Raw genomic sequence first — 26221 nt, forward strand, 5'->3', positions numbered from 1 at the left:
GGACAGGCAAGGTGCTCTTAGGACACTAGAGAACAGGTGCTGGCCTTCATTTGTCCAGGGCAGGGTCCTTTCTGGGAGGAACGACCCCTGCACTGGTGCTTATCCACAGAGTGCAGCCGACTCCAGAGATGCGGGCAGGGGCGTGCTCTCAAACTAGAGTTTGTCACTTCCCCAGGACACAGAGAGAAGGCCAGAAAAAATGGCTGCCTTGCCACTGAGCCACCGTCAGAGGCAGACCTTGGTGGCCTTACCCTCTGCTTTCTGAGCAGTCTCCCTCCTCATGGTTGGTCTCCCAGCCCTGGCTCTAAGCTTCCAGGACCCCTGTTTCTTGGCCCCTGCCTGTCCAGGTGGAAATATCCTGGGGAAACCCCTACATATCCAACTTTTCAAGCCAACCAGCTTCTTCCACAGGAAATGTGGGTAGTGAGTCCTGAAGGGGCAGAAGCCAGGCTTTGCCAGCCAGCCCATAAGAAGTATGGCTAGGGGTAGGAAGGGCACCTGTGGCAAGAGTATGAGCTGTCTGGAGTTTGCCTGGATTCTCCCGGGAACCCAGGACTCAAAGAGGGCAGACCCACACAGAGGTGGGCTGAGGCAGGTCAGCTCGGCAGCTACCACCAGGGGCGGAACACAGGAAGGAGCCCAACCAAACAGAGGCACAGGTGGCTCCAAAGATGGTTCTGAGAGCAGGGAGGTCAGCCTCACAGGTAGAACACAGCCAGGTCCCAAACCCATGGATTTCTCATTAAGAATCAGCTTCCAGAGAGTCTCCTGACCCTATTTTTCCCCTTACAATAACTCCCCATCCAAGGGTAAATTCTCAGTCTCATCCCCTCCACCTAAAGATGGAGGGAGAGGGAGGTAAAAATTTCTACCTGTTCCCACCCTACCTGGGCTTCCCACTACTACCCTGCTTCTATGGTCATGGTGAAGATACCAAAAGAGGAAGAATCATGGGCCCAGAGCCTCAACCCCAGCGGATGCCATTTCTTCCTTCATTCCAGACAAGCCCCAGGCCAAGGCACACATGCCTGCCTTGGGGACCAAAGGGAGTGAGAAGCAACATACACCACCACCAGGTCAAGAGCCTGACCTCAGCCCACTTGCCATTAGAGCATCCATACCACACCCAGCCCAACCCTGCCTACAGGACCCGGCCCCCCAGGAACAGGGCTAGAGCACTCTGAGCTACTTCTCTCCCAGCCCCCTTTATGACAATAGTCCACAGTGGTCTGAAGGAAGAGAGTCCCATCAACATTAAAAGCACCACCCTTAGCTCTGCCCCCTCAGCCCTAACCTGGCCTGCACTCACCCTTGCAGTCTTTCAGCAACCTGGCTGGCAGTCAGAACTGGAGGGACAAGAACGGCAGGGGAGTAGACTGGGAGCCCCAGGTTAGGCTCGGCAACCTCCCTCTCCCTGCCAGCTCCCCAGAGGTACACACAAACCTGTTGGTATGGAATTAGCAAAGGGCTCTCCCTGGAGGAAGGGACTCCAAGCACCAGGCCTGGCAGGCTTTACAGAGCCAGCAGTACTTCTGAGGGCATCCTGTCCGTCCTCCTATCTGGTAACACATCCCTCCTTCATGCCTTCCTCTCCCTTGCTCCACACCACCTGCACATTCTGAAGGTTCTCACTTCAAAACATCTCTCTCCCACTCCACCTGGCCCAGGTCAGGGACATATTCCCACGTGTGCTTGTCTTTGCCGGTTGTGCACTGAGAACAGATAACACCTCTGCATCCTAGAACCCACTGTGCCAGCCTGGCACAGTTTCCCCACCCCCAAGCGGTGGGGGCAGCAACATATACTGACTTGTCTTCTCTTAGGATCAGATGCTGGGAAGGAAGTCAGAAGTCCAGATGTCTCTGCCCCTTCAACCTGAGGGAATAAAACTTTACTGCCTGCAGGAAGCCCTGAACAATTGGTTGAACCTGCCACTCAACACAGGAACCACCTGTTCACCCCGACAGCCCCTCTTCTTAAACACTACGCCACAGGGCTACCTCTGTAGCTGAAGGCCAGGTGTCACTAGCAGACAGCTCTTCCTTAGGCGGAAAAGAGCTTGTGTCCTTGTCATTTCCACACACTGGTCCCAGAGATGGCAAGTGGACCTGCACACGTTCTCTACCAGGCAATCCCCCAAAGGCCGAAGCCAACCTTGGAGGCACGCTCACCTCCAGCAACACTGCCCTTCAGCCTTCCCTCCTGAGGCACGACCTCCTGACCCTCCTGAGATGGGCCCAATGTCCAGGAAACATGTCCAAGAGACGGGCACATCCTCTCATCACCTGGGCACAATGAGGTGACAGAGGGGCCTTGTAAGCTGTAAGTAGGGAGAGCGTATCATTTATCTTCCAAACCAGAACACTGTTAATACAATAACCATGCCAGGAGAACAGGCACAAGCAGGACATGAGGCTGCTCTAACTCCAAGCCTCTGGGCGCACATTATAGTTACTCATTTACACCACCAAGAATGCAGCCAACCTCCTTTCACTGCCACAGCACATTCCAGGCCCACAGGGACCTTGTTGCCCACCATGCCTGGTGCAAGGAGCCACTGCAGAGATTGCCAGAGGCCACCATCATGATACATTCACCTCTATGTTGTACCACACTTATTCCCAGCTTTAACAGTTTTTGTAATCAACATTTGATCCCCTTCTGTGCACAGAGTCCTATGGTTAGTGTGGAGGGCGGGGATCAAGGGAACACAAGAATGACCTGGGATAGACACAAAGACAATCCACTTTGGCCCTGGTGGGTTTAACATGCGTGGTCTTGCCTGTCCTCAAACACACATGAAGTAACCCATACTGCAGCTCAGTGTGAATGGCTCATAACAGGGCAGGTGAATGAGGCTAAGTTCTGCGGCCAAGACAAGCTTGGTCTCAACTACCTACTCCCCACTCCAGCACACACTGATAGGGGCCCATTGTGACCACCATGGACCCCAGCAGACAAAGGCCACGTAAGAGGAACAGCAGAACCCTCTTCTCAGTCCTGCATAGCCTCATTTGTTCCTTCCTCACGGCAGCAGCCTTTCTCTGGATACTACACTGAACACGTTCAGCCCCGGGCCTCTCTGTGGGGCATCAGTGCCACATGGGAGCACTAGAGGGCGCCGCTGTTCTTCCTAGTGAGGAACATCCTGCAATCTGCAATGGCAGCCCCAGGGCAGAGGCCCCCAATCTCTGGACCGGGGGACAGGCTCCCCAGGCCCCAGCTGGAGATCCTGCAGCTACATTCAGTCACTCCAGTTCTGGGTCTAACTCACAGCTTCCTGCCGTGAGGCAGCCCACCTCTCCTTCTCTCCTCAGAAGCCCTAAGCAAGCCCTCTGGGGAAGCGCCAACAGTCCTTTCTTCCAGGCCAGCCTTCCCTTCCCTGCAAGGCACATGAGGCCAGGATGCTGCTGACTGAGCTCAAAGGCCAGGTGTCACATCTGTCCAGGCCAGGCCATCTTACCCAAAGCACAGCCCCTCCCGCCCCATCTGAATGCACGGCCACAGAGCCTGGCCCTGCAGCCGCCACCTGCAAATGGGCCCCATCTGGGGAGGGATGCTGAGTGCCCTCCATCCTGCTAAAGACAAGGCTTGGAATTCAAGTGAGAGCAGGACAGAAACCTCAGCTTCCTTACGGCCATCAGTGACCCAAATCCTCCAGACTCCAAGAGGCCATTAGGAAACATGGGGAAGCAGGAGAAAGAGGATGGAGACTGTAAGTGCCCCAGGCCAGTGACAACCCCACAGACTCAAAGCCTGCGGGAGTCCAAGCCCAAAGCCTGGGCACTCACCTACAAATGGCCTCAGCATTCACCGTGCCCCAGAAAAGGCCCAGAGACGCCATATGGACAACCACACGGAGCCTGTGGTCTGTGCCCCTTTCAATCCAGGCGCTCAGCTCCTCCCAGCAAATGCCCTGTCCAGATCTCCTGCCACCTCCCTCTACCCTACCACCTCCAAATACCTCTAGCTGGCTATCACAGGGCCACCAGCTCAGCCTGGCATCTGGGAAAGGCCTGCCCCCTTTTCTTTCTTCCCAATCTTCCCCCAGGCCACAGATGGCCAGCAGCTTGCCTGGGCTCTGGTGAGTAGGGACAGAAGCTGCCATACCAAGCAAGGGAGGCAGGGGGTGGCATGCCCCTGAAACTGACTCACCCCCCACCTCTGTCTATAAGGGTCTAACGGGGGTTGTCAGCTGACCATGGCCCAAACCTAGAAAGGCCTGTATCTCTCTCCCCACTCCTCTCAACAGACTCAGAGTGCCACAGGGAAACGAAAAGCCAAGACTACAAGATTCCTCTCCGCTCTAGGCAACAGGTTCAGGGTCCTTCCTCTGCCCTATCTTTTGCCCCCTTGCTACTGTGCTTGTCCTCTAAACCTGTCCAAGCAGCCATGGAGTGGGAAGGGCAGGCTTGTTGAGAGAAACAGTGGCTCTCACCACACTGGCCAGGGCTGCCACAGATGCTGCCCATGAGGGCTGGCCCCAGGCCCTTGGGAAGGTGGAACACATGCTTCTGTGACCTGTGCCTGGAGCCCCTCTCTGGACCCTGCTATACAATTCTACAGCCTCCCCTGGCTCAGAATTAGGAGGAAGCAAACGGTGGGCATCAGGGGCTCTGCCCAGGACCTGAACTGGGAGAGTCAGTACATTCAAAATGGAGCAGCTGCCACCAGCACTTTCCACGGTGCCATTCCTCAAAACCAAGAGACATCAGAGAGGGCCAGACCCCCCAGGTCTCCAAGGACAGAGATGGGTTACAGATTTCATGGGAGCCGCCCACAGCCTCTTGCCAGGGGAAGCAACTGGGGCTGAATGGACGGGGGAAGGAGTGGTGGCCTCAGTTATTTGACTCCCGTCTCCCAGAGGGAAGCAATCACAGAGTCAGCTGGGGAGAAGTCCTCTAGCTCCTGAGAGGGGAAGGGATGTCTGAGGGTGCGGTCTCCAGTCCTCATCTCTCAAGGCTTCCTTACCTTGAGGCCAGAGGGCAAGAGGTGGAGGTCAGGAAGCAAAGAATTCACACAAATGGCCTTTCCTGCTTCCCTCCAGCTCAGGGGGTGGGCATGCCAACTCATGCAGCAAGGCCTAGGGCTGAGAAGTCAGACCCCTGAATCCATAGGACTCTCAGAGCACTGTGCCCTCGTAACTCACCTGTGTCCATAAGCACAGAACGAAGCTTGGCTTAGGGAGACACCCCCACTTAACCATGCAAAGCCAGAGCCCCAGCAGCCTGCCCGGGGTCCACATCTGCTCCTTCCTCCCTGCCCCAGGGTCCAGGCAGCACACACCCCACCATCCTCCCCAAGGAGCAAAGTTGGTCTTGCCAACGACGTACCTGGGTTTCTGAGTTGGGTCCTTGGCTTCTCTCAAGCCAAACCAACTACTCTTGGCCTTTTCCTCTCCACTGGACGAGTGATGTGGGGAGGCCCCCAGGGTGGGACCCCCCTTTTCCCCCAGAGAGCTTCGGCGCCCCAACTCGCTCCGACTTAGGCCTTGGTGGTGGTGGTGGAAGAGGCCCATCCGGGGCTTGCGTTCCTCCTTCCGGGCTCCCTCCTTCTCTGCCACAGCCTCAGAGGAGGCCACTATGGGTGTGGCGACCTGGACCGGCTTGCCCTCTGGTAGCCGGGCCCCCTCCTCCTCTCTAGGGTGGCTGGCCCCAGGGGCCAAGACTTTAGCCTGAGCACTCGGCTCCTCCTGTCCAAGTACTGCCTCCGAGCTGCTGTTGCTACGACTGCCTCTGGGCCAGGAGTCATCTGTGGAACGAGGCCCCTCCTCAGAGAACCGGGAAGAGACAGCTTGCAAGGAGCCAGAGGATGGGAGTGAGCCCGAGATGGAGCTGCGGTGCCGCACAGGGCCCTGGGGCTCCTCGTTGTAAATGTGGCTCCCATTGACACAGAGTGAAGAGCGGGAGGCCGCATCCAGGTGGCCCTGAAGGTCCAGAAGGGCCCGAGGAGGAGCCACTCGCATCTGGCTGGCCTCATCGCTGTAGGTCCTCTTGTGGGTGAACAGCTTGGGGGACTGTGCAGAGTCCCTACCTGCAGGGGAAACACACCGAGTTAGCTCGCAGGAAGAGAGGCCCCACTTCCTGGCCCAGGCCTTCACCACCACCCAAGGGGAAAGCCAGTGCCCCTCTCCCCAGGGCGGTGGCCCCATGCTTGCTCACCCCCTTCAGTGGACAGCCAGCTGCTGCGGCTTGGTGAGCGGGTGAGGAGCTCGGCACCAGGCCCCTGGTAGGCCAGGCTCCCGCTGGCTGAGGACAGGGTGCTGTCCGAGCCCAGCGAGGTATTGGACTGGGTCAGGGACGACTTGCGCAGCTTGTTGCGGAGGAAGAAGCCTTTGGCCTTGCCCATCTTGCCCAGACTGCCCAGGTCAGGATCCTCTATGGCGCTGCTTGGGAGGATGGCAGAGGCAGATTCCAGATCATACTTCTTCTTGCCCTTCATCTTGTCCTTGATCTTGCTGAAGGGGGACCTTGGCTTGTCCTTCATAGACAGGTCAAACATACTGGCGCTCAGGTTGTTGCGCGTGAACTGGATGGTGACTTCGATCTCGCCGCGTTCCTTCTCCTTCTTGCCTGGCTTGGAGTGCAGCTTATACCACCTGTGCGAAGAGGGGAGCAGGCAGAACTCAGTCATGGGCCCAGGGAGCCTGGCTCCTGCCCAGTACCAGGCACTGCCCGGACCCCTCCTTGCTCTGAGAGCCACTGACAGCCTCTCCCCAAAGGCTCCTGCTCTGACCCATCGGCCTGGGCTTCCAGGCTTCAGACACAGCTGAGAAACTATCCAAAATGATTCCATGATGGAGAAAACCACATCCTGAGTGGGGAAGCTCCTCGGGTACCACCAGGTAGGTACCATGCCATGCCCCCTCCCACCCCAGGACCTTCTCCTGGTGCTCAGAGACCTCTACTTTGTCCCATCTCCCCTACATCTGAAACTCTGAGGCCCAGAGGGGTGAGGCTGGGCCCGGGAGGGCCCTCCCATCTCCAGGCCCCAGCACAGACAGACCTACCCACATTTCTCCCTGTTGACATCATCTCCTCTGGCCAGTCCCAGCCAAAGCTCTACTCCCAGCCACCCGTAAGCCCAGGAAAGAACAGCTCACCCAGAGGCCCAGGGCCAGAAATACAGGAATGCTAGTGCATACACTCACGTATGTACACGCACACACACACACACCTCACTCACACACTGACTCACCCCAACCCCTGTCAGGAATACCTCTACAAGATGGAGGAACAGACAAGAATGGCAGAAAGAGACCCAGGAAAGATGACGAGCACTCACATCTGTTGAGCAGATCTATGGTGTGTTACAACCAGCATGAGGGTTCTTACCTCACTCCCGCACACACCTCCCAAAAAGCATATGAGGTAAGAGGCACTACCCCATTGTGCAGATCAGGAGGGTGAGGCTCAGTGGTAAAGGAAGCCATCCGTGGAGACTCAGAGCCAGGCATCCAGCCCTCCAAAGCTTAAGTTCTTCCCGGTGCACACCCACTGTGCCCAGAGAGACACAGACACAGCCCCCAACACACATGGCCACCGCACAGGGTGGCTGGGGCCCGCCCTACTGGGGAGAGATGTTCTTATGCAGGGGTTGGCAGTTTCTTAGAGAAACAAGCAAACTCCGACCATACAAGGAGCAATCACACTTCTTGGTACTTAGCCTACTGAGGTAAAAACTTATGTCCACAGAAAAACCTGCGCACAAATGTTTATAGCAGCTCTGTTCATGACTGCCAAAACTCAGAAGCTGCCAAGGTGTCCTCCCGTAGGTGAACAGATAAGCAAACTGTGGTACATCCAGACAATGGAATACTACTTAATCATAAAAAGAAATAGGCTATCAAGCCATGAACAGACATGGATGGATCTTACATACATAAGTGAAAGAAGACAATCTGAAAAGGCTTCATGCTTGCATGACAAAACGATTTGACATTCTGCAAAAGGCAAAACTATGGAGACAGTGAAAAGATCAGTGGTTGCCGGGGGATTGAAGGGAGGACAGAGGGATGAATAGGCAGAGCATAGGACTTTGCAGGAGAGAAAAACTATCCTGCATGCTACCGTAATGGTGGACACATGTTGTTATACACCCACAGAATGCACAATACAACGAGTGAACCCTAATGTAATGTATAGACTCTAGTTAGCAATGTATTGATATTGGCTCTCAAATACAACAAACATGCCACACTAATGCAAGATGTTAACAACAGAAGAAACAGCGGCGGGTGGTGGGTGGAGTAGATGGGAACTCTCTATACTTTCCACACATTTTTCTGTAAACCTAAAACTGCTCTGAAAAATAGAGTCTATTAACTTAAAAAAAAGAGAGCTAAGAACACAAAAAGGAAGAAACTATGAAAGAAATCATACAAGAATGTTTTTCTGAACTGAAGAACATGAATGCTAGAACAGTCCTACAAGTATGCAACGCAATGAACTAAGACAGACACACACCAACAGATACAGCTATGAGGTTTAGAACACCAGGCATGAAAGGATTCCAACAGCACTGGAGTCTTCCTTAGCAACACTGGGCACCACGTGAAGGAATGCCTTCACATTTCTGAGGGAAAAGTCTTCCACTAGCCTGGAATTCCAGACCCAGCCAATCGAGCATGAAGGTGGAATAAAGCCTGGTGGTAGTGGTCAGGCTGGTCACTAAAGGGCTCAAAGTCCCTTGGTGACTGCACAGCACACACACACACAGACACACACACACACCCCTACCCAAGCCGCAGTCAGTGGTGCGGGGGCCACCTCCCACCTGAGCTCTGCCCCCCACAGCGCCAGCTTCCTGAGCTTCTGGTGGACACAGAGTGGGATGTGGGGAGCCTTTATATGAAAAGTCCCTACACATCCAAAGATCCAGAATTAAGTCACTGCAAAAGCTTGGTGGTAGTTGTGGTAGTATTCTGATTATTTTTTAATGTTGAAGTTTTTTTTAAAAGGCTTCCTGGGGCACCTCCGACTCTTCTACATCCCTGTAGAAGAGCCCGTCATAACGAAACCCTGGTGAGCTATGGCCTGTCCCATCCTTGGAGACCCACTCCGTGGCCTGAGCCTAGACTGTTGGTTTTCCCTCCCAAATCTGAGAGACAATCCCCTGAGAAGGCCGGGTAGGGACAGACGGTGGCACGGGCAGGGTGGGCAGAGAAAATGCCCAAGAGGGTGCCTCTCTTTTTTTTTTTTTTATTTTTTTATTTTTTATTTTTTATTATACTTTAAGTTCTAGGGTACATGTGCATAACGTGCAGGTTTGTTACATATGTATATTTGTGCCATGTTGGTGTGCTGCACCCATCAACTCGTCAGCACCCATCAATTCATCATTTATATCATGTATAACTCCCCAATGCAATCCCTCCCCCCTCCCCGAGGGTGCCTCTCTTATAAGGCACAGGCAGGGAGTGAGGGGAGGAGAGGCAAAGTGAGAGAGACAGACTGAAGGATGTGTGTGAGGGTGTCTGTGGGGCAGGAGAGGAAGTTTGACAGAAAAACCAGCCAGCAGCATCAACAGCCTCATAGCTCTACGTTCTCAGCCCAGTGACCACCCTGGGCCTGACTCTTTGCCTATTTAGAGGCTAAGCCCTAGTCGCTTTCCCTAAATCTGGGCTAGGCCCTATCTAGCACAGGAAAGTCCTGGGAGGTAGGCAAAAGAGAAGGGTACGGACTCCAGCCCCAAACCACCCAAGCCCTGAGTAACTAGTATCAGCAAGCACAGCCAGCCTTTGCTGGGGCAGACAGATCAGAGGCCCTCGGCCCCAGCTGGTCACACTGCACAAAGCACAGCGGTAATGCAATTACCTGGGGGGGCCGGGGCCGGGTGGTGAGACTGCAGGGAACTAGCACTTCCTGCATTGTCTATTTTTGTCCTATTTGAATGTTTTATAAGGAGCATATATTACTGTGGTAATATGAAAAAGAGACTAGGGAAAGCTCTTGCTCCTACCTCATCTCAGCTTCCCGAGCCACAAAACGGGTCGCGCTCCTCTGCCTCCCAGCCCTCAGAGGAAGGTGGGAGGCCAAGTTTCAGGTCCTCTGCCACAAGGACCTTTTGGGCCTCTCTCCCCTATAAGGTCACTTCCCCTTCTCCTGTTCTGCCCACCCCTCCCCCATAGGGAATTTGGGTTTCTCCCTGGACTTGTTTTTCAAGGAAGCATGGAAGGAAAAAGAAAAAGTTTCCTTGAATATTTTTTAGGCTCTTCCATCCAGAGCACAGTGAAATGGAGAATGGCCAGGACCTACCTCTGGACCCCAGCTGCCATCACCCATCTACTTTCCTTCCAGCCCCACCTCCCTCTGCAAGCCAGCAAGGGCAGGACTGAATGGGATACTGCCCGGCACCTTGGGCACCCCGGGCACCCCAGGGACTCAACCAGAGCAGGCCTTCTCCCAGAAGTGTGGCCTACACGAGCTGAGATGGCCACATCCTCCCCGTCCCCAGAGCTGCTACTTCCCCGTGGCTGGACCAGACAGCCCCACAGACCTGCCGGGTACCATGGAGGTCCACTGGAGGACAGGAAACTATGAACACTTCTGAGGAACCCGCGATGAAAACAAATGGACGCTTTCTCTTCACAAAGCCCCACACGCAGCAGAGCAAATGGGCTCTGAGCACCTCATCCCTAGAGACTGAAGCTCCCACAGGGAATGCAACAACAGGGTCCTATGACCTAGTTCAAGTCCCACCTCCTCTAGGAAGCTCCCTCAGCTGCCACCATCCTGCTGGCCTAGCCCAGTCCCTCCTCTTTCTGACCAGGCATACACACTCTGACCAAACTCACCCTACAGCCAGATCTGGCGACACTGTGCTCCAGGACCCCCTGGCGTTGTCATGTGCTGGGTGCCCAAGGTCTCCCCCACTGGACTGTGTTTCTTGTGGATATCGACTGACTATCCCCTTGGGCACACAGCTCCAAAGTAAAGAAATCATGCATGCACAGTCTGGGGCTGTTACAACCCTGCAGGGCCCTCTCAGCTCTCATCTGGATGCACCTGACAGCAGGGCATGGTGGTGAGTGCTGGGTTCCCCACTGACCAGGCCACCTCCCTCAGCCTCCACTTCCTTGACCCTCAGGTGGGGACAGCCATCCTTTCGGGGCTGCTGGGAGGCTAAGGCATGCCAAGCCTGTTTGGCAAACAGCCAGTGCTTCCTGCTTATCCTCTCATTCTCTCCCACGACCGTGAGCTCCTAGGACTCCTGCTCTTGAATCCCTGACGCTGATCACTCTGCATGGCCTTCAAGGGAACATGCCAGATCCTTAAACAAATATTCAACCTCAGCCACGCACGGTGGCTCACGCCTGCAATCCCAGCACTTTGGGAAGCCAAGGCAGGCAGATCACTAGAGGCCAGGAGTTCAAGACCAGCCTGGCCAACATGGCGAAACACCATCTCTACTGAAAATACAATAATTAGCTGGGTGTGGTGGCGCACACCTGTAATCCCAGCTGCTCGGGAAGCTGAGGCACGAGAATCACTTCAACCTGGGAAGGGAGGTTGCAGTGAGCCAAGATTATACCACTGCACTCCAGCCTGGGCAACAGAGTGAGACTTTGTCTCAAAAAAAAAAAAATAAAAATAAAATAAAAAATAAAAAAATTCCAACCTCAACTTCCCAAGGCTGGCTGTGCAAGAGACAGGCCCCGGTCTCCAGTTTTGGAGCTTCTGCTGCTGCTCCTTCCTCCCTACCTGACCAAGATGTTTTCTCCCTCTCTGTGCCCTTCACTAGGCCTACCTGGCTGGGCCACTGGGCTTAGGAACTCCGAAGCCCAAGCTGAGGCCTGACCTTTCACTTTCATCCAGGGCAAAGACATGGCCAAAATCAATCAGGGTGTGACCAAGGCCCCAACATTCATCTAGACAATGGCTCAAAAGACAGCTCTCGTTTTCACAGCTCTACAGCTATAGCACCCAAACCTGCTATGCATCGGTGCAGGATTTATATATAGATATAAATCCACCCAAGACACTACCCAGACTTACTGAACTAGAAGGTCCCGGCCTGGTTATCTATATTTCTCAGTAGGTTTGGGGGCGGGGCTCCACAGGTGAGTGAATTCACCCAGATCCCATGTGGCAACCACAAGGATGGTCCCTGACACTTTACATCACTTTAAGGTCAGCGGCCACCTGGGCTTTCCACCTTGTCTTGCCCTTAAGGACACTTAGTCGGCACCCAGGAGAAGCCTGTGTCTCTCCCCTGCCCGGTAAGGCTTGCTTTCCCAAGTCCCGAGGACACGCTGCTTCTGAGAGGACTGACCCTAGAAATACTCATCCCTCCCCCAGGAGGGGGTAAGTTACCAAAGGAACCCATGGGGGAGGAGCAGGCAGCATTAAGCACTTTCTAGAAATTAAGAGTGTTAAGATGAATTAGGCCTCCTAGTTCAGAAACCACTTGAGAAACAACACTCTCACCAAAACAGGAGGAAGGACAGTGATTCTGTCCCACCCAGTGCTCAAAGTCCGGGCTGCCGGCAGCACAGGTATCACCGACCGGCACATCCTTCACTGCAGGAACTAAGCTGCTCCACCTGCAAAGCACCCATCTTGACTCCATCTCTCTGTCAGGGGCACCATCTGGGGCACTGAAACTCTCCAAGTCCCACGCAGCACATGCTCAGGACACAAGGGTTTTGATGAAGATGATGATTATCTGGGACTTGTCCCAGGTGCCTCTGCAGCCAGGACATAATGGGCACAATAAGGAAAGTCACAGTAAGAGAAAATTCCTTGCACTGAAGAGGCACACACAGCTACTGATGCTGCTCTTCAGAAGACACACATCAGTGCTTCTCAAATTGCAAAGTGCAACAAAATCACTGGATCTTGTTAAAAGGTGTATTCTGATACCCAAAGTGTAGGTGGGCCTGAGAGAGCTCCCAGCTACCCATGCTGCTGCTGGCCCAGAGGCCACACCTGAGCAGAGGGCTGCACACGAGGGGGCTACAGAATGGCCAGACCTGACCCTGCTGAGGGGGCTCACTGTGTGCCGGGCTCTGCAGCTCTTTTACTATCCACACAACCAGCCCAGAAGATGGGAGGCCCATTTTACAGATGAGGAAACTAAGTTGTGGAGACAGTTTGTAATGTGCCCAGGTCCACACAGCTAGTAAGTAATGGAGCTGGAACTTGAACATGAAAATGCCAGACTCCAAGCCTATGACCTTAACCTTCAAGGTGTAGCAACTTTCAGAAAAGCTGAAAGCATATACTCCTGCCCTGGGTACCCTGAGAAGACAGAGGCTGTAAGAGGCCTGGCCTACACATCACAGACCCTGAAGACCAGACCCCCTTCCAAAAGGTTGGCACAATCCCAGAGCACAGTGCCCTGAGATACTACTGAGGGGACCTCAGGGTTTTGTCCTGTCCTCAGCCCCTCAAAACCTTGTCTGAGAGCAGCCCAGCCTCCTCCAGCAGCCATCAGGGTCCAGAATTCCTGAGAGGCTGGGACCACAAGGAAGCTCTTGCAGGGCCCCCTGCTCAGCTAGAACACCTCTCCCAAGCTCTCTCTGCCTGACAAAGTTCACCAGGCCCCATGTGGACTTGGGACTTGGCCCTCAGCCTCCCCCACACCCACCACTGAAGCAGAGGACAAAGTGGATGGAAGGGGTGGAGAGGAACAAGTCTGCTCACCTGTCAAGATTACAGCCCTAGTTACTCCTGCTGGTGGGGTCCCCAGGCCCTCATAACCAGCTCTCCACCTAGTTCTCAGAAAATGCAGCTGGGCTAACCAATGCCATCCAGCATAACTGGGGAGGCCCTGCACTCAGGGGAGAGCCGACCTGGGCAGCTGTCACACATACCCTTGCAAGTGCCAGGGAACTCCAGTCAGAGACAGACAGGGGTATGGGGGCTGTGGGTAGCTACAGCAGCAGGCCTGGACAATCTAACTCACCCCCAACTCTTAGCAGTCTAAACTTCAGACCCAAATAACAATGCCCCTTTCTGAGCCCCCACCCATCATTTATTCCAGACTCCAAACCTAGAAATCAGATTTGTCTCCTTTTTTCTTTTTTTCCCTCACTGCCTACATTTAAACTTTGAACTCTGTGAACTCTACGTGCAATTATCTCCAGAACTCACTCTCTCACCACTGTCACCCCATAGTCCCATCCACTAGCACCTCCCTGATGGACATTAGAACTCCCTGGTTGGCCGGGCATGGTGGCTCAGGCCTATAATCCCAGCACTTTGGGAGGCCGAGGCAGGTAGATCACGAGGTCAGGAGATTGAGACCATCCTGGCTAACATGGTGAAACCCTATCTCTACCAAAAATAGCTGGGCGTGGTGGTGAGCGCCTGTAGTCCCAGCTACTCGGGAGGCTGAGGCAGGAGAATGGCATGAACCTGGGAGGCGGAGCTTGCACGCCACTGCACTCCAGCCTGGGCAACAGAGCAAGACTCCTTCTCAAAAAAAAAAAAAAAAAAAAAAAGAACTCCCTGTTTACCTGATGTCCATGTTCCACCCAGCAAAGATATGAAGTCGGAGCTCATCACGCCCCGCTCTCCCTCACTCAGCACCTTTTGGGGCTCAGCTCCTACGACTCTCTGCATCTCTTATTCCACTCGGGCCACACTGATCCTTCTGGTGTCCCTGAACCCATCAGGTGTATTCCCACCTCAAGGCCACTGCACGTGCTGCTCCCTCTGCCCAAGACGCAGGCCAGACCTTCCGGCCACGGTTCACTCACTCACTCGAGTCAGGGCTCTGTTCATCCGAGCCTCCTCAGTCTTCCCCGAGTACCCCAACTGCAACCACCCTTCACCCTCTTTATGTTTTTTATTTTTATTTTTATTTTTTGAAATGGGGTTTCACTCTTGTTGCCCAGGCTGGAGTGCAATGGCTCGATCTCAGCTCACTGCAACCTCCGCATCCCGGGTTCAAGCGATTCTCCGGCCTCAGTCTCCTGAGTACCTGGGATTACAGACATGTGGGCCACCCTGCCCAGCTAATTTTGTATTTTTAGTAGAGACGGGGTTTCTCCATGTTGGTAATGCTGGTCTTGAACTCACGACCTCAGGTGATCCACCCGCCTCGGCCTCCCAAAGTGCTGAGATTACAGGCGTGAGCCACCGCACCCAGTCCCCCTCACCCTCTTTCATCATCATACTGACCACAAGCTGGTACTGTATGTGTGCACACACACATGTCCCCACGTGCACATCAACGTGACAAAATGCTGCGTGTGTTCAAGGCTTGTTAGCATCTGTCTTTCCTCACTCATCAAGTGCATTATTCTGCTCATCTCTGTACCCCCAGCACTCAACAGTGGACACTCAAATTTATTTGCTCAATGAGCCAACAAATTATTCTGTGACTAACGTGGGCCCCCTTCACAACTACTCTATGGTTTTCTATTGCTACAAACCCAAGGGTCTTACTCGTGAGAGCTGGAGCTCCCAAAGAGCAAAGAGGGTCCCCACCCCACCCCCTAAACAGGAGCCTCTGGAGGGAAGGAGCCAGAGATGTCAGGCTTAAAGGGAGGTTTCCAAAATGAGACCTTCCTTAACTGTGAGACACTTCCTCAGCCCCCAACTGAACTAAGAATCTCACTAACTTCCCTGGGAGAGAAGATGCCCAACCAGATGTGGGAAGCGTCCAGCTTTGTGAACAGAAGAGTCACTGTTGACCCAACTCCAGCCCATCTCTTGGCCCTCAAGGGCCACAAATCTTACCCCATTACCAACTACAATCACTCAGTTAGCACCTACTGTGTGCTGACACAATACTAAGCACTGAACACATGGAATTACATCTTACTCAATCCTCTTAACAACCCTATGAGGTTGATATGGGAGGCAGACTCTGGGAGTGGCTAAGAGCACGGACTTCGGCGCCAGGTTGCCTGGGTTAAGCCCCAGCCCCACCACATGCTGGCTGTGTGGCCTCATTTCTATGCCTCCATTTCCTAGCCTGTCTATAAAATGGTGGTAGCAGCTTACCCTCTCCTCACAAGACAACAGGCTGAATAACCCAACCCAAAAATCTGAAATCTGAAATGCTCCAAAACTTTCTGAGCACCAATATCATGCTCAAAAGAAATGGTCACTGGAGCATTTTGGATTTTTATATCGATGCTCAACTGGCCAGATAATACAAATATTCCAAAATCCAAAGTACAAAACACTTCTGTCCCAAGCATTTGGAATAAGGATCTTCAACTTGCATGACGATTCAATGGTCTATGCGTGGAGCGCTCAGAACAGGGTCCGGCACACAGGAAACGCACACGAGCATCGGCTCTCACATTCAGCAGGTGTGAGCACTGAGGTAAGGAGACGTGCACTGGGTCCAGTAACACAGTAAGCAGGAGAGCCAGAACTGGAACGCAGGCTCCCTGCCTCCAGAGCCCCCGACCTTGACCACTATACTATGCTGCCTCCCTCTGCAAGTACAACACACACTCACCCCCTATGCCCAGGAATCCCTACGTCTCTGCCCAACCAAGGAATCCAAAGGAAAGTCACCCCCCTATTTCTCTAGAGCAGGGGGTATGTGTTAGATGGGAGGAAAAATCACACCTTTATTTCCCCCAATCTCTAACAAAATTTAGCATGTCTTCCCACTATGAATTTTTGCAACAGTAGTAGTATAGAAGCAGTACCTGTACGCTTGTCACCAAGAGAAACCGGATTATTTTCCTATCACATTTCAGCAGTTACAGATGTCACAAATATTTATACTCATCACTACTTTGAATTGTAAAGTCATTAGACCTCCTGTAGATCTCATTATTTAATACAGTAATAAAGCACTTATGTTTCTTTAATAAATGCTTTTGTTGTGTTTTGTTTTGTTTTCTTTTGAGACAGAGATTTGCTCTTGTTGTCCAGGCTGACATGCAATGGCACAGCCTCGGCTCACTGAAACCTCCGCCTCCTGTGCTCAAGCGATTCTCCTGTCTCAGCCTCCCAAGTAGCTGGGCTGATAGGTACCCACCACCACACCCAGCTAATTTTTGTATTTTTAGTAGAGACGTGGTTTCACCATGTTGGCCAGGCTGGTCTCAAACTCCTGACCTCAGGTGATCCACCCACCTCGGCCTCCCAAAGTGCTGGCTTTTTTTTTTTTTTTTTTTTTTGAGAGGGAGTCTCGCTCTGTCACCCAGGCTGGAGTGTAGTGGCGCAATCTCTGCTTACTGCAAGCTCTGCCTCCCGGATTCACGCCATTCTCCTGCCTCAGCCTCTCGAGTAGCTGGGACTACAGGCGCCTGCCACCACGCCCAGCTAATTTTTTGTATTTTTAGTAGAGACAGGGTTTCACCATGTTAGCCAGGATGGTCTTGATCTCCTGACCTCGTGATCCGCCCGCCTTGGCCTCCCAAAGTGCTGGGATTACAGGCGTGAGCCACCGCGCCCGGCAGTGCTGGCTTTTATATTGAGAACTACACTTCAACACCATTGGTGTACTTTGCAATGCTGTATATTTAAAGACCTTATTCTGAGGAGTCCATGCACCAAAAGAGCTGAGAAAACCTGCTTTAGAGTGGGGAGGGAGCAAACTCAGCAGAAGGCTAGGTCCTCCCCTCCCTGCCCACTGCATGGCACCCAGGCTGAGAGCTCAAAGCAGAGGATGGGTGCTGCTCCCATTTCCCACCCAGCTAAGGGAACGGGGGCCTGGTGAAGGGCAAGAAGCTGGCTGAAGGCCCTAAGATTCCCCAGCGTCACGCCACAGTGCTCAGGCTGACCCTCAAACCCTTGCATGCTGATGAAGGTGACTCCAGAGAAACAAAAACAGCCACATGCACCTGCTAGCTGGGAGCAGGCTACTCTGGAGCTTGTTTTGATCTGCCCCCAACATCACAGTCCCCAGTTTCCCTGGGCTGGTCCCCACCTGAGCCTCACCTGCTATGGCTACAACCCACCAAATCTGTAGCTTCCTCCTTCTGGCTGTAGCCACTACCCCAACCTCTTCCAAAGACAGGCCTCTTCCAAAGACACCACAAAAATGCACAAATGAAGCACACAGGAAGGCTCAAGGGGAGGGATTTAACTTCGGGAGAAGGGTGCAGGACGTGGCATTTATATTGGGCCCTTAACAATGGGTGGGAAAGAGGCGAGGAGGGGGTAGGGAGACATTCCAGGTGCGAGGGACAGAACATGCAGACTGCAGATGTGCAGGCAGGAAAAGACTGCCCCTAATGTCACACTAAGGAGCCATAATTGTATTCTGGGCCCTGAAATGCACAACAGGGTACAACACAAGGACAGGACTGACAAGGCTGCAGGAAGAGGGAGGGACGGCAGAGAGGTGAGGCAGGGGACCAGCAAGGGACAGTCACAGCCCAGGGTAGCTCCCATGGCCAGGCTGACCTGAGCAACTCCTAATGCCTTAGCAGTTATTTCTCACCATTAATTAAAAACTGGCACTCGGCCGGGCGCGGTGGCTCAAGCCTGTAATCCCAGCACTTTGGGAGGCCGAGACGGGCGGATCACGAGGTCAGGAGATCGAGACCATCCTGGCTAACACGGTGAAACCCCATCTCTACTAAAAAAAAATACAAAAACTAGCCGGGCGAGGTGGCGGGCGCCTGTAGTCCCAGCTACTCGGGAGGCTGAGGCAGGAGAATGGCGTAAACCCGGGAGGCGGAGCTTGCAGTGAGCTGAGATCTGGCCACTGCACTCCAGTCCGGGCGACAGAGCGAGACTCCGCCTCAAAAAAAAAAAAAAAAAAAAAAAAAAAAAAAAAAAAAACTGGCACTCTGGTTTATAAAAAGGCAGCAGCAACTAAGGTAATAGTCCAGAGCAGAGGTTAAAAAAATTTTTTTTTAAGCCTGAAATGGGACAGGAACAATGGGGGAGGCAGGAGAGCCGGAGGGCCCCTTGGGAGCACCCCTTTTTCGCCCCCTGCAGCAGCACTATGGCAGAGCCACTCCACTTTGATCTCTCACTACTGTTGACAGCAGGGACAGTTACTTACCTTTTATCCCTAACCACCTGAGAAGGGGCCCGAGATGCAGAACATCTTCTAACACCTGACGGGTAAATGACATGGAATTGGAGCGCTCGGCTTTTGTCTCAGAAACAAGTTGGAAAAACAATGATTTTAAGGGCATTGTGTGAGAACCCCAGTGGATTGGAAGACAGGAGACCTAGGTTCTAGTCCTGGCTCTGCCTTACTAAGTGGCTTGAAGCAGCCATTTCACCTCTGTAAAATGAGGGTGATAAAATCAGGCAGTTAAAGACAAGGTAAAGTGAAACTAGAACTATTATATTCAGAGTTTGGTGAGACAGTCGGAAAACGCTTTTTCCCAGAGCCTCCTCCACCCTGATGCCTGCTCTCCTCTCCAAGTGCCCACCCCAGCAGCCTGCCTCACACACCGGCACACAGGAGCTGTGTGGGCCTCAAGCCAACCCCTGCTGTCTCCCCGCATCCACCGCCTACCCCACCTTTTGATTTGGTATCTACAGTAAAACTGCAAACCAGACATAATTGCAGGACAGGATACAGCCTCTTATCAGGCCAGAAGATGATTCTTATCACCTGGCCTGGCACCATGCCTGGCACCAGCAACCTTTGGAGGGAGCCCAGGTCCTCATTCATGAGTTCCCCCTGCCTCTGTGGGGACAGCTCACTCAGCCCTCCTCAGATCCCAGCCAGGTCCAGCCTCGCTCCCTCCTGGGCACAAGCACTTCGTCTAATCTTCATCCTAATACCGTAGGCTCCAAAGGTCTGTCATTGTCAGCTCACCCAGCACAAGGAAAAGCTGCAAAAATGGCTGGAGACGAGTCAAACCACAGAGAGCAACAGAAAAGATGTAGGGTTGATAGCACAGTGTAGAGAGAAAAGCATCAGGCTTAGACATCAGAAGTCTGGCTGCCACTAAAGAGTCGTGTGACCTTGGACAGGTCATTCCACCTCCTGAGACCCCAGTCTCCATATTCGCAAAAATGGTGGTCCCCTGGCCGGGCGCGGTGGCTCAAACCTGTAATCCCAGCACTTTGGGAGGCCGAGGCGGGCGGATCACGAGGTCAGGAGATCAAGAGCATCCTGGCTAACCCGGTGAAACCCCGTCTCTACTAAAAAAAATACAAAAAACTAGCCGGGCGAGGTGGCGGGGGCCTGTGGTCCCAGCTACTCGGGAGGCTGAGGCAGGAGAATGGCATAAACCCGGGAGGCGGAGCTTGCAGTGAGCTGAGATCTGGCCACTGCACTCCGGTCTGGGCAACAGAGCGAGACCCTGTCTCAAAAAAAAAAAAAAAAAAAAAAATGGTGGTCCCCGTCTGCCCTCAGGGAAGAATAAAATGAGGTGACACTGGGAAGGCACCCTTAAAAGTAGGCCAAACCACACAGAAAGATGTGGCTTTATTGTCTATCGAAGGCCTTTTACAGGCCATCATCAGGCCCACATAAGTGAGGTGGCCCAGGACCAAAAAGCAACAACCCTGCCCAGAAGAAAGGAGAGAACCTGCAAGATGACCTCTCTCAGGGGATCTCTGGCAGGTGGAAAAATAAAGAAGAAATTCCACTTAACCCATGCCCTTCGCCAGTGTGCTCCTAACCCCATATTCACCCTGAGCAGGAGACTCAGGTTGAGGAAGACAAAACCAAGTGGCGATGGTCCCCTCTGCCAAGGTCTCAGTTCAGACCCCACAACGGGAGGAGACAAACAATAACTCCCCTGCCAGGCTCATGGGAAGTACAGAACTGTGTGGTGAGAACGTTGCATTTGGGAAAACAAAAATGGGGGAGGGAAGAAAATACACAACACATTTGCCTCTAAATGCAGAAAATACCTTTGGAAGGTTACACAAGAACTGGTAATGTTGGATGTCTCTGAAGAGAGTAGCTAGGTGACTCAAGGTGGGGCAAGGGAAATCTTTTTCATTACGTGCCCTTCTGTACCTTTAGAATTTGGGCCAGATGAACTACTCAAAAGTAAATGGGGGCCGGGTGCAGTGGCTCATGCCTATAATCCCCACACTTTGGGAGGCTGAGGTGGGCAGATCACTTGAGGTCAGGAGTTCGAGACCAGCCTGGCCAACATGGTGAAACCCTATCTCTATTAAAAATACACAAAATAGCTGGGCATGGTAACATGCACCTGTAGTCCCAGCTACTCGGTAGGCTGAGGCAGGAGAGTCACTTGAACCTGGGAGGAGGAGGCTGCAGTGAGCCAAGATCACACCACTACACTCCAGCCTGGGCAACACAGCAAGACTCTGTCTCAAAAAAAAAAAAAGTAGTAAATAGGAAGTAAAGAAAGGCTGTTTTGCTGAGAGCAGCACACAGGAAACTAAGCTTGGCTCCCCTCACTCCCTCTCCTGGCCCAGTCCCACCACACTCACAGTTTCCCTGCCTCCAACTCACCCTGCCTCTAATCAGATCTCACCTGCTATTCAAGGCCTTGCCTCTCCCAAGAAGCCCACCCTGATCACTCCAACTGGTGAGCTCCTTCTTCTCCTGATCCCCTCATTCTCTCACACTTTTTACATGCTGCTTTGTAGAGGAACTGTCCTTGCTGCGTTAGGCTTGTCTCAAACATATTTTAGCCGTTCTAGAAAAAGGGCTATCCACTTTATTTCCCTGGTTTCCCCCACAGCACTGACCTAAGCACAGTGGTTACAATGGTTGTTCAGTAATTGCTTCCTGGACGTTGTGAAACAGAAGGGAAAAAATAGCAAATGACTATATTGCTGCAGGAGGAAGAACAGGATGGCTCGGAGTGTTCTGTCACAGTAAAACCAGCATGTGACGTCTTGGGAAGGATTACAGAGTCTGGTATGTGCTGATGCCCCCAAACCCTGCTTGAAAGGAGCAAATCTCCCAGGGGTGAAAAGTGCCCTGGTGGAAAGTGAGGCTGACCTTCTCAGGCCTCACTCCACTCCCTTTTTTTCTTCTGTTTTTGAGATAGGATCTTGCTCTGTCACCCAGGCTGGAGTGCAGTGGGGCAATCATTGCTAATTGCAGCCTTGAACTCCCGGGCTCAAGTGATCCTCCCACCTCAGTCTCCTGAGTAGCTGGGACTGCTAGTGCGCACCACCATGCCCAGCTAATTTTTTGTATTTTTGTAGAAATGGAGTCTTGCTATGTTGCCTAGGTTGCTCTTGAACTCTTGGCCTTCAGTGATCCTCCTGACTCGGTCTCCCAAAGTGCTGGGATTACAGGCATGAGCTACCACAGCCAGCCCTCACTCCACTCCTGAGAGTTATCTGGTGGCAGTGACTCCCTCCCAAAGTAAGAGATAACACCCCCCAGCCTCTGAGACGTACACAAGGCTAGAGCTGCAGACCAAATGTGCTTATCCCAATAAACCAAGGACTCACCCAGGAGAAGCAGGTCATGCTTACAAAGCACCAGATTAACCCCCGAGATCCATGTCAAGGAGGAGAGAGGAAGCCTTAACAGGCAGCAGCTGAGCACCTGGCCCTGTGCAGAGCAGGGTCATGGGAGGAGACATGGGGGAAGACTGAAGTGGGCAGTGTGGTGTAGTGGCCAAGAGCACAGACTCGGAAGCCAGATTGCCTAGGTTCACATCCTGACTTTGTGCCATGTGCTGTGGTCAAGTCCAGTGACTCATGCCTATAATCTCAGCACTTTGGGAAGCTGAGGCAAGAGGATCACTTGAGAGTTCATGGCTGCAGTGAGCTATGATGGCACCACTGCACTCCAGCCTGAGTGATGGAGCCAGACCCTGACCCCACCCCCCCAAAAAAGAAAGAAAAAGCAAAGTCACTTTACCTCTCTATGCCAAGGTTTCCTCAGCTGTTAAACAGTGCCTACACCTCAAGGGCTTGCTGTGGACAAACGGAAGTCCAGTCCTTAAGACAGTGCCAGCACCTAGACAGGCCTTCATCAGTGATGTACTAGACCAACCAGGCAATGAAAATAATGCACCAAAACAGGTGCCAATGCTCCAGGTGTGGGGATTCAGAGAAGGCTGGGGAGGCAGATGGGTTCCATGATGGCCGACAGGTCCGGTGTGTGTCCCCTCCTCACAGAGGTGTGCCTTGACCACAGCCGGCACCAGTGGCTCTATCTACTCCCAACATCTCCAGGGCTCCCAAAACATAGCACTTGCCTATAGGGCTTCCTCCAAATGGAGGGGGATTTCCAGGCCTCCCCTTCTCTGGAATCTCTCCCCTACCAGTGGCCCACTCTTGGCCTTTCAGGCCTCCAGAATTGCCTTGGGATTGGACTGCCCTTCCAGGTCAACAGAGAAGCCCAATGCCCCATCTCACTAAAACCCGGCAGGCACTTCCACAGAAACCCTGGGGTACACACAGGGCTCCAAATGCCACCTCTTCTTTATCCCAAATCCTACAGCTCTGTGGGCTGCCCGGATCTAATGGAAACCACACAGGGCACACTCTCCACTAAGTGCTGGGTAGTTGAGAGTGTGCAGCTGTCCCTCTGTGAGTCTCAGTTTCCTGTCTGAGCTCTCTTCCAGCTCCCATGATGGAGTCCCATGAGTAAGGGCTGTGCTCCCTTCCCCACTACCAGGTGAACCAAAGGTCAAGGTGGCCTGTGATACCCCCTCCTCACCCTGCAGCTTCTTGGAGGTGCTGGCTGCTCCTGGGAGCCCCATTTTGGGAGGCCCTACTTACTGCTCCTGAGAGGCCGGGGCCCAGCTCCACACAGAGGCCTCATGTGGCCAGCCAAGCCTTTCTCTGGCCACCATTGTTCCCAAGGCAGAAATAACCTCAGGCCAGCTCAGTAAGGGCATAGTGATCAGACTCTTCCCCGATGGGACTGCCAGGTGCCCAGCAGACTCACGTGTGGACTCATTTTTATTACTTGGCCGTGGGGAAAAACAAAACTGCTTCATGACTACACCATTTTGCAAAAGAAAGAAAAAGAGGACTGCTTCCCCTGGAGCAGAGCGACAACAGCTCCTGTTCTTATGTTCATCATCTGTCCCTGCGCAGGGTGGGAAGGGCAGGAGAACATCTGGACAAAGCCAGGCCAGTGGTTTAGACAAGAGCGTCACAGCACTGAGGTGGCAGCAGTGACAAGCGGGGCGGGCAGCTCCCAGCAGAGAAGGACAGCCCTCAAGGTCACCAGGATGTGGCTCTGCTGAGCTGTGCCTTGCAGTCAGCTGCCTACAAGGACAGGCACGCGGGGCAGAGATGGGGCTGACCACAGGCCCCTTGAAACTCCCTGGTTCCAGCCAGGGCTCAGGGCCAGGGGCAGATGGGGAGGGCAGGGGAAGCTGCTGGGCCAGAGAGGAGGAGCTGCCCAGCCTGACTGAGGAGTCACACTTCCTACCCCACCCCACACCCCCAGACGCTGCTGCTCAAGCAACCCCAAATAAAAACTACCCCATAACTAAGGGCAGTGGAGCTTCTGCATACCAATGACTGGCTTCTGAGTGCAGCCACACCCTTCCACTGCAGCCAGAGCAGACCTCCCCAGCAGTCCCACAGGCCTCCCACGCCAGCTCTGGGGCTGGAGCAGGAGCCAAGGCCAGGGGCTCCAGTGACCATGGCTGTTTCCCGAGGAGCAGAGTCACACCCAGAAGCCAATAGAGAGAAGGCTGTGAGGTCACACACCATCTGCCCACAACTGTCTGCCCAGGCTGTCTGTGGGTTACAGGATAGACGGAAGCCTTCAAAGACCATCCCAGCCTTAGGCCAACAGGATGCATGTCCCCTCAGGTGCCTCCCAGTGCCCCCAAACCCACCCACCTAAGGAGGTCTCAGAACACCATGACCAGCCAGGCAGAAGGCTTTCATCTCAGACCTACATCCTTCATAGCCTTAGGTCTCCGAGCTCCCTTGCCAAGTGGCACAGTCTAAGCAGGGCCTGAATGGAGCCTCTTGCAGGCCATGATTCATGGTCACAACAGTTTTAGTCTTTGTGATGATAAAAGACAAACTGATCCCAACCCAAGTTCCCAAGAAGCCAGCCTCTAACCATTGATCCAACAGGCCCAGGATGATGATCCTGTCTGCCACACTCCAGGGACCATTTCACCCTTATCAGGATGAGGGAGAAGGTGGACAGGGGCTCCATATAACACAGTTGTGCTCTCTCCTCCTCCTCTCCTGAAACACACAAAGACCAGCATTCCAGGGCAAAGAATGCTAATTGCATTTTGCAGCCTTGAACTCCCGGGCTCAAGTGATCCTCCCACCTCAGTCTCCTGAGTAGCTGGGACTGCTAGTGCGCACCACCATGCCCAGCTAATTTTTTGTATTTTTGTAGAAATGGAGTCTTGCTATGTTGCCTAGGTTGCTCTTGAACTCTTGGCCTTCAGTGATCCTCCTGGCAAAGACCAGGTCTCCCCGAGCAAAATGGCCCTGTGGCAGATGCCCTGTCTTCTTACTCCAAAACCTTTGCTGCTGCTTCCTTCCTTCCCTCTTCTGATATATTCAGGTCCACTCCCTGAGGGTGTGATTCACACCAATTGCATAAAGGCCAGAAAGGTCCAAATGACCCATCTGACCCCGCAAGGAACAAGGAGAACTAACTAACCACCACATCCCATCCCTGTCTTGGGAGTCAGGGAGGCAAACACAGGATACTCACTGGGGAGTGCTAAGAAGGACGTTGGGCCAGGCGTGGTGGCTTATGCCTGTAATCCCAGCACTTTGGGAGGCCACGGCAGGTGGGTCACCTGCGGTCAGGAGTTTGAGACCAGCCAGGCCAACATGGCGAAACCCAGTCTCTACTAAAAATACAAAAATTAGCCTGGTGTGGTGGCACACACCTGTAATCCCAGCTACTCAGGGGACTGAGGCAGGAGAATCACTTGAACCTGGGAGGCAGAGATTGCAAGTGAGCCAAGATTCCGCCACTGCACTCCAACTTGGGCAACAGAGTGAGACACTGTCTTAAAAAAAAAAAAAAAAAAAAAAAAAAAAAAAGGTAAAAACCAGAAAATAAATCGCAGAGAAGCATCCACGACTTCCAGACTCACAGGAACATGATGATCCATGGACAGTTCTACTGAGGGAGGGGAGATCATTAGTTTCCTTGTGTACTACCGTTACATTTTGTTTTGAGAATATCCTCTTCAATTATTTGGAAGCCTCTGGTGAAATTCCTCATTTCAAAGACTGCCCCACTGACACAAGACCTTCGGAGGCTGCTGAAGCACCTACCACCCCAGCCACCACCATCACACAAAACAGGGCCCCAGAGTCACCACCACGCTAATATTTTGAGAGCTTCTATGTATCCAGAACTACATTAAGGCTTTTACAGATGGTGTCTTATCTAATCTGTACAACTCTATGATCATCATCACGACTTTTTTAGAAGT

The 26221-nt window shown here is 53.0% G+C and overlaps 1 protein-coding gene across 4 annotated transcripts in view; it reads right to left on the minus strand.

The window, feature by feature from the left end:
* The window catches only part of RAB11FIP5 (RAB11 family interacting protein 5), a 39065-nt gene that overhangs the window by 9293 nt on the left and 3551 nt on the right, over window positions 1-26221 (minus strand). For all 4 annotated transcript variants that reach the window (XM_010361959.2, XM_010361958.2, XM_030921164.1 and 1 more), the window contains exons 2-3: window positions 6162-6598; window positions 5334-6033 (exon numbers count right to left, since the gene is read on the minus strand). In XM_010361959.2, the coding sequence (XP_010360261.2) occupies window positions 5334-6033; window positions 6162-6598 (1137 nt within the window). The remainder of the gene's footprint in view (window positions 1-5333; window positions 6034-6161; window positions 6599-26221) is intronic.

The sequence above is a fragment of the Rhinopithecus roxellana genome, chromosome 17, assembly GCF_007565055.1.
Source record: "Rhinopithecus roxellana isolate Shanxi Qingling chromosome 17, ASM756505v1, whole genome shotgun sequence".
In the NCBI taxonomy this organism is placed as follows: Eukaryota; Metazoa; Chordata; class Mammalia; order Primates; family Cercopithecidae; genus Rhinopithecus; species Rhinopithecus roxellana.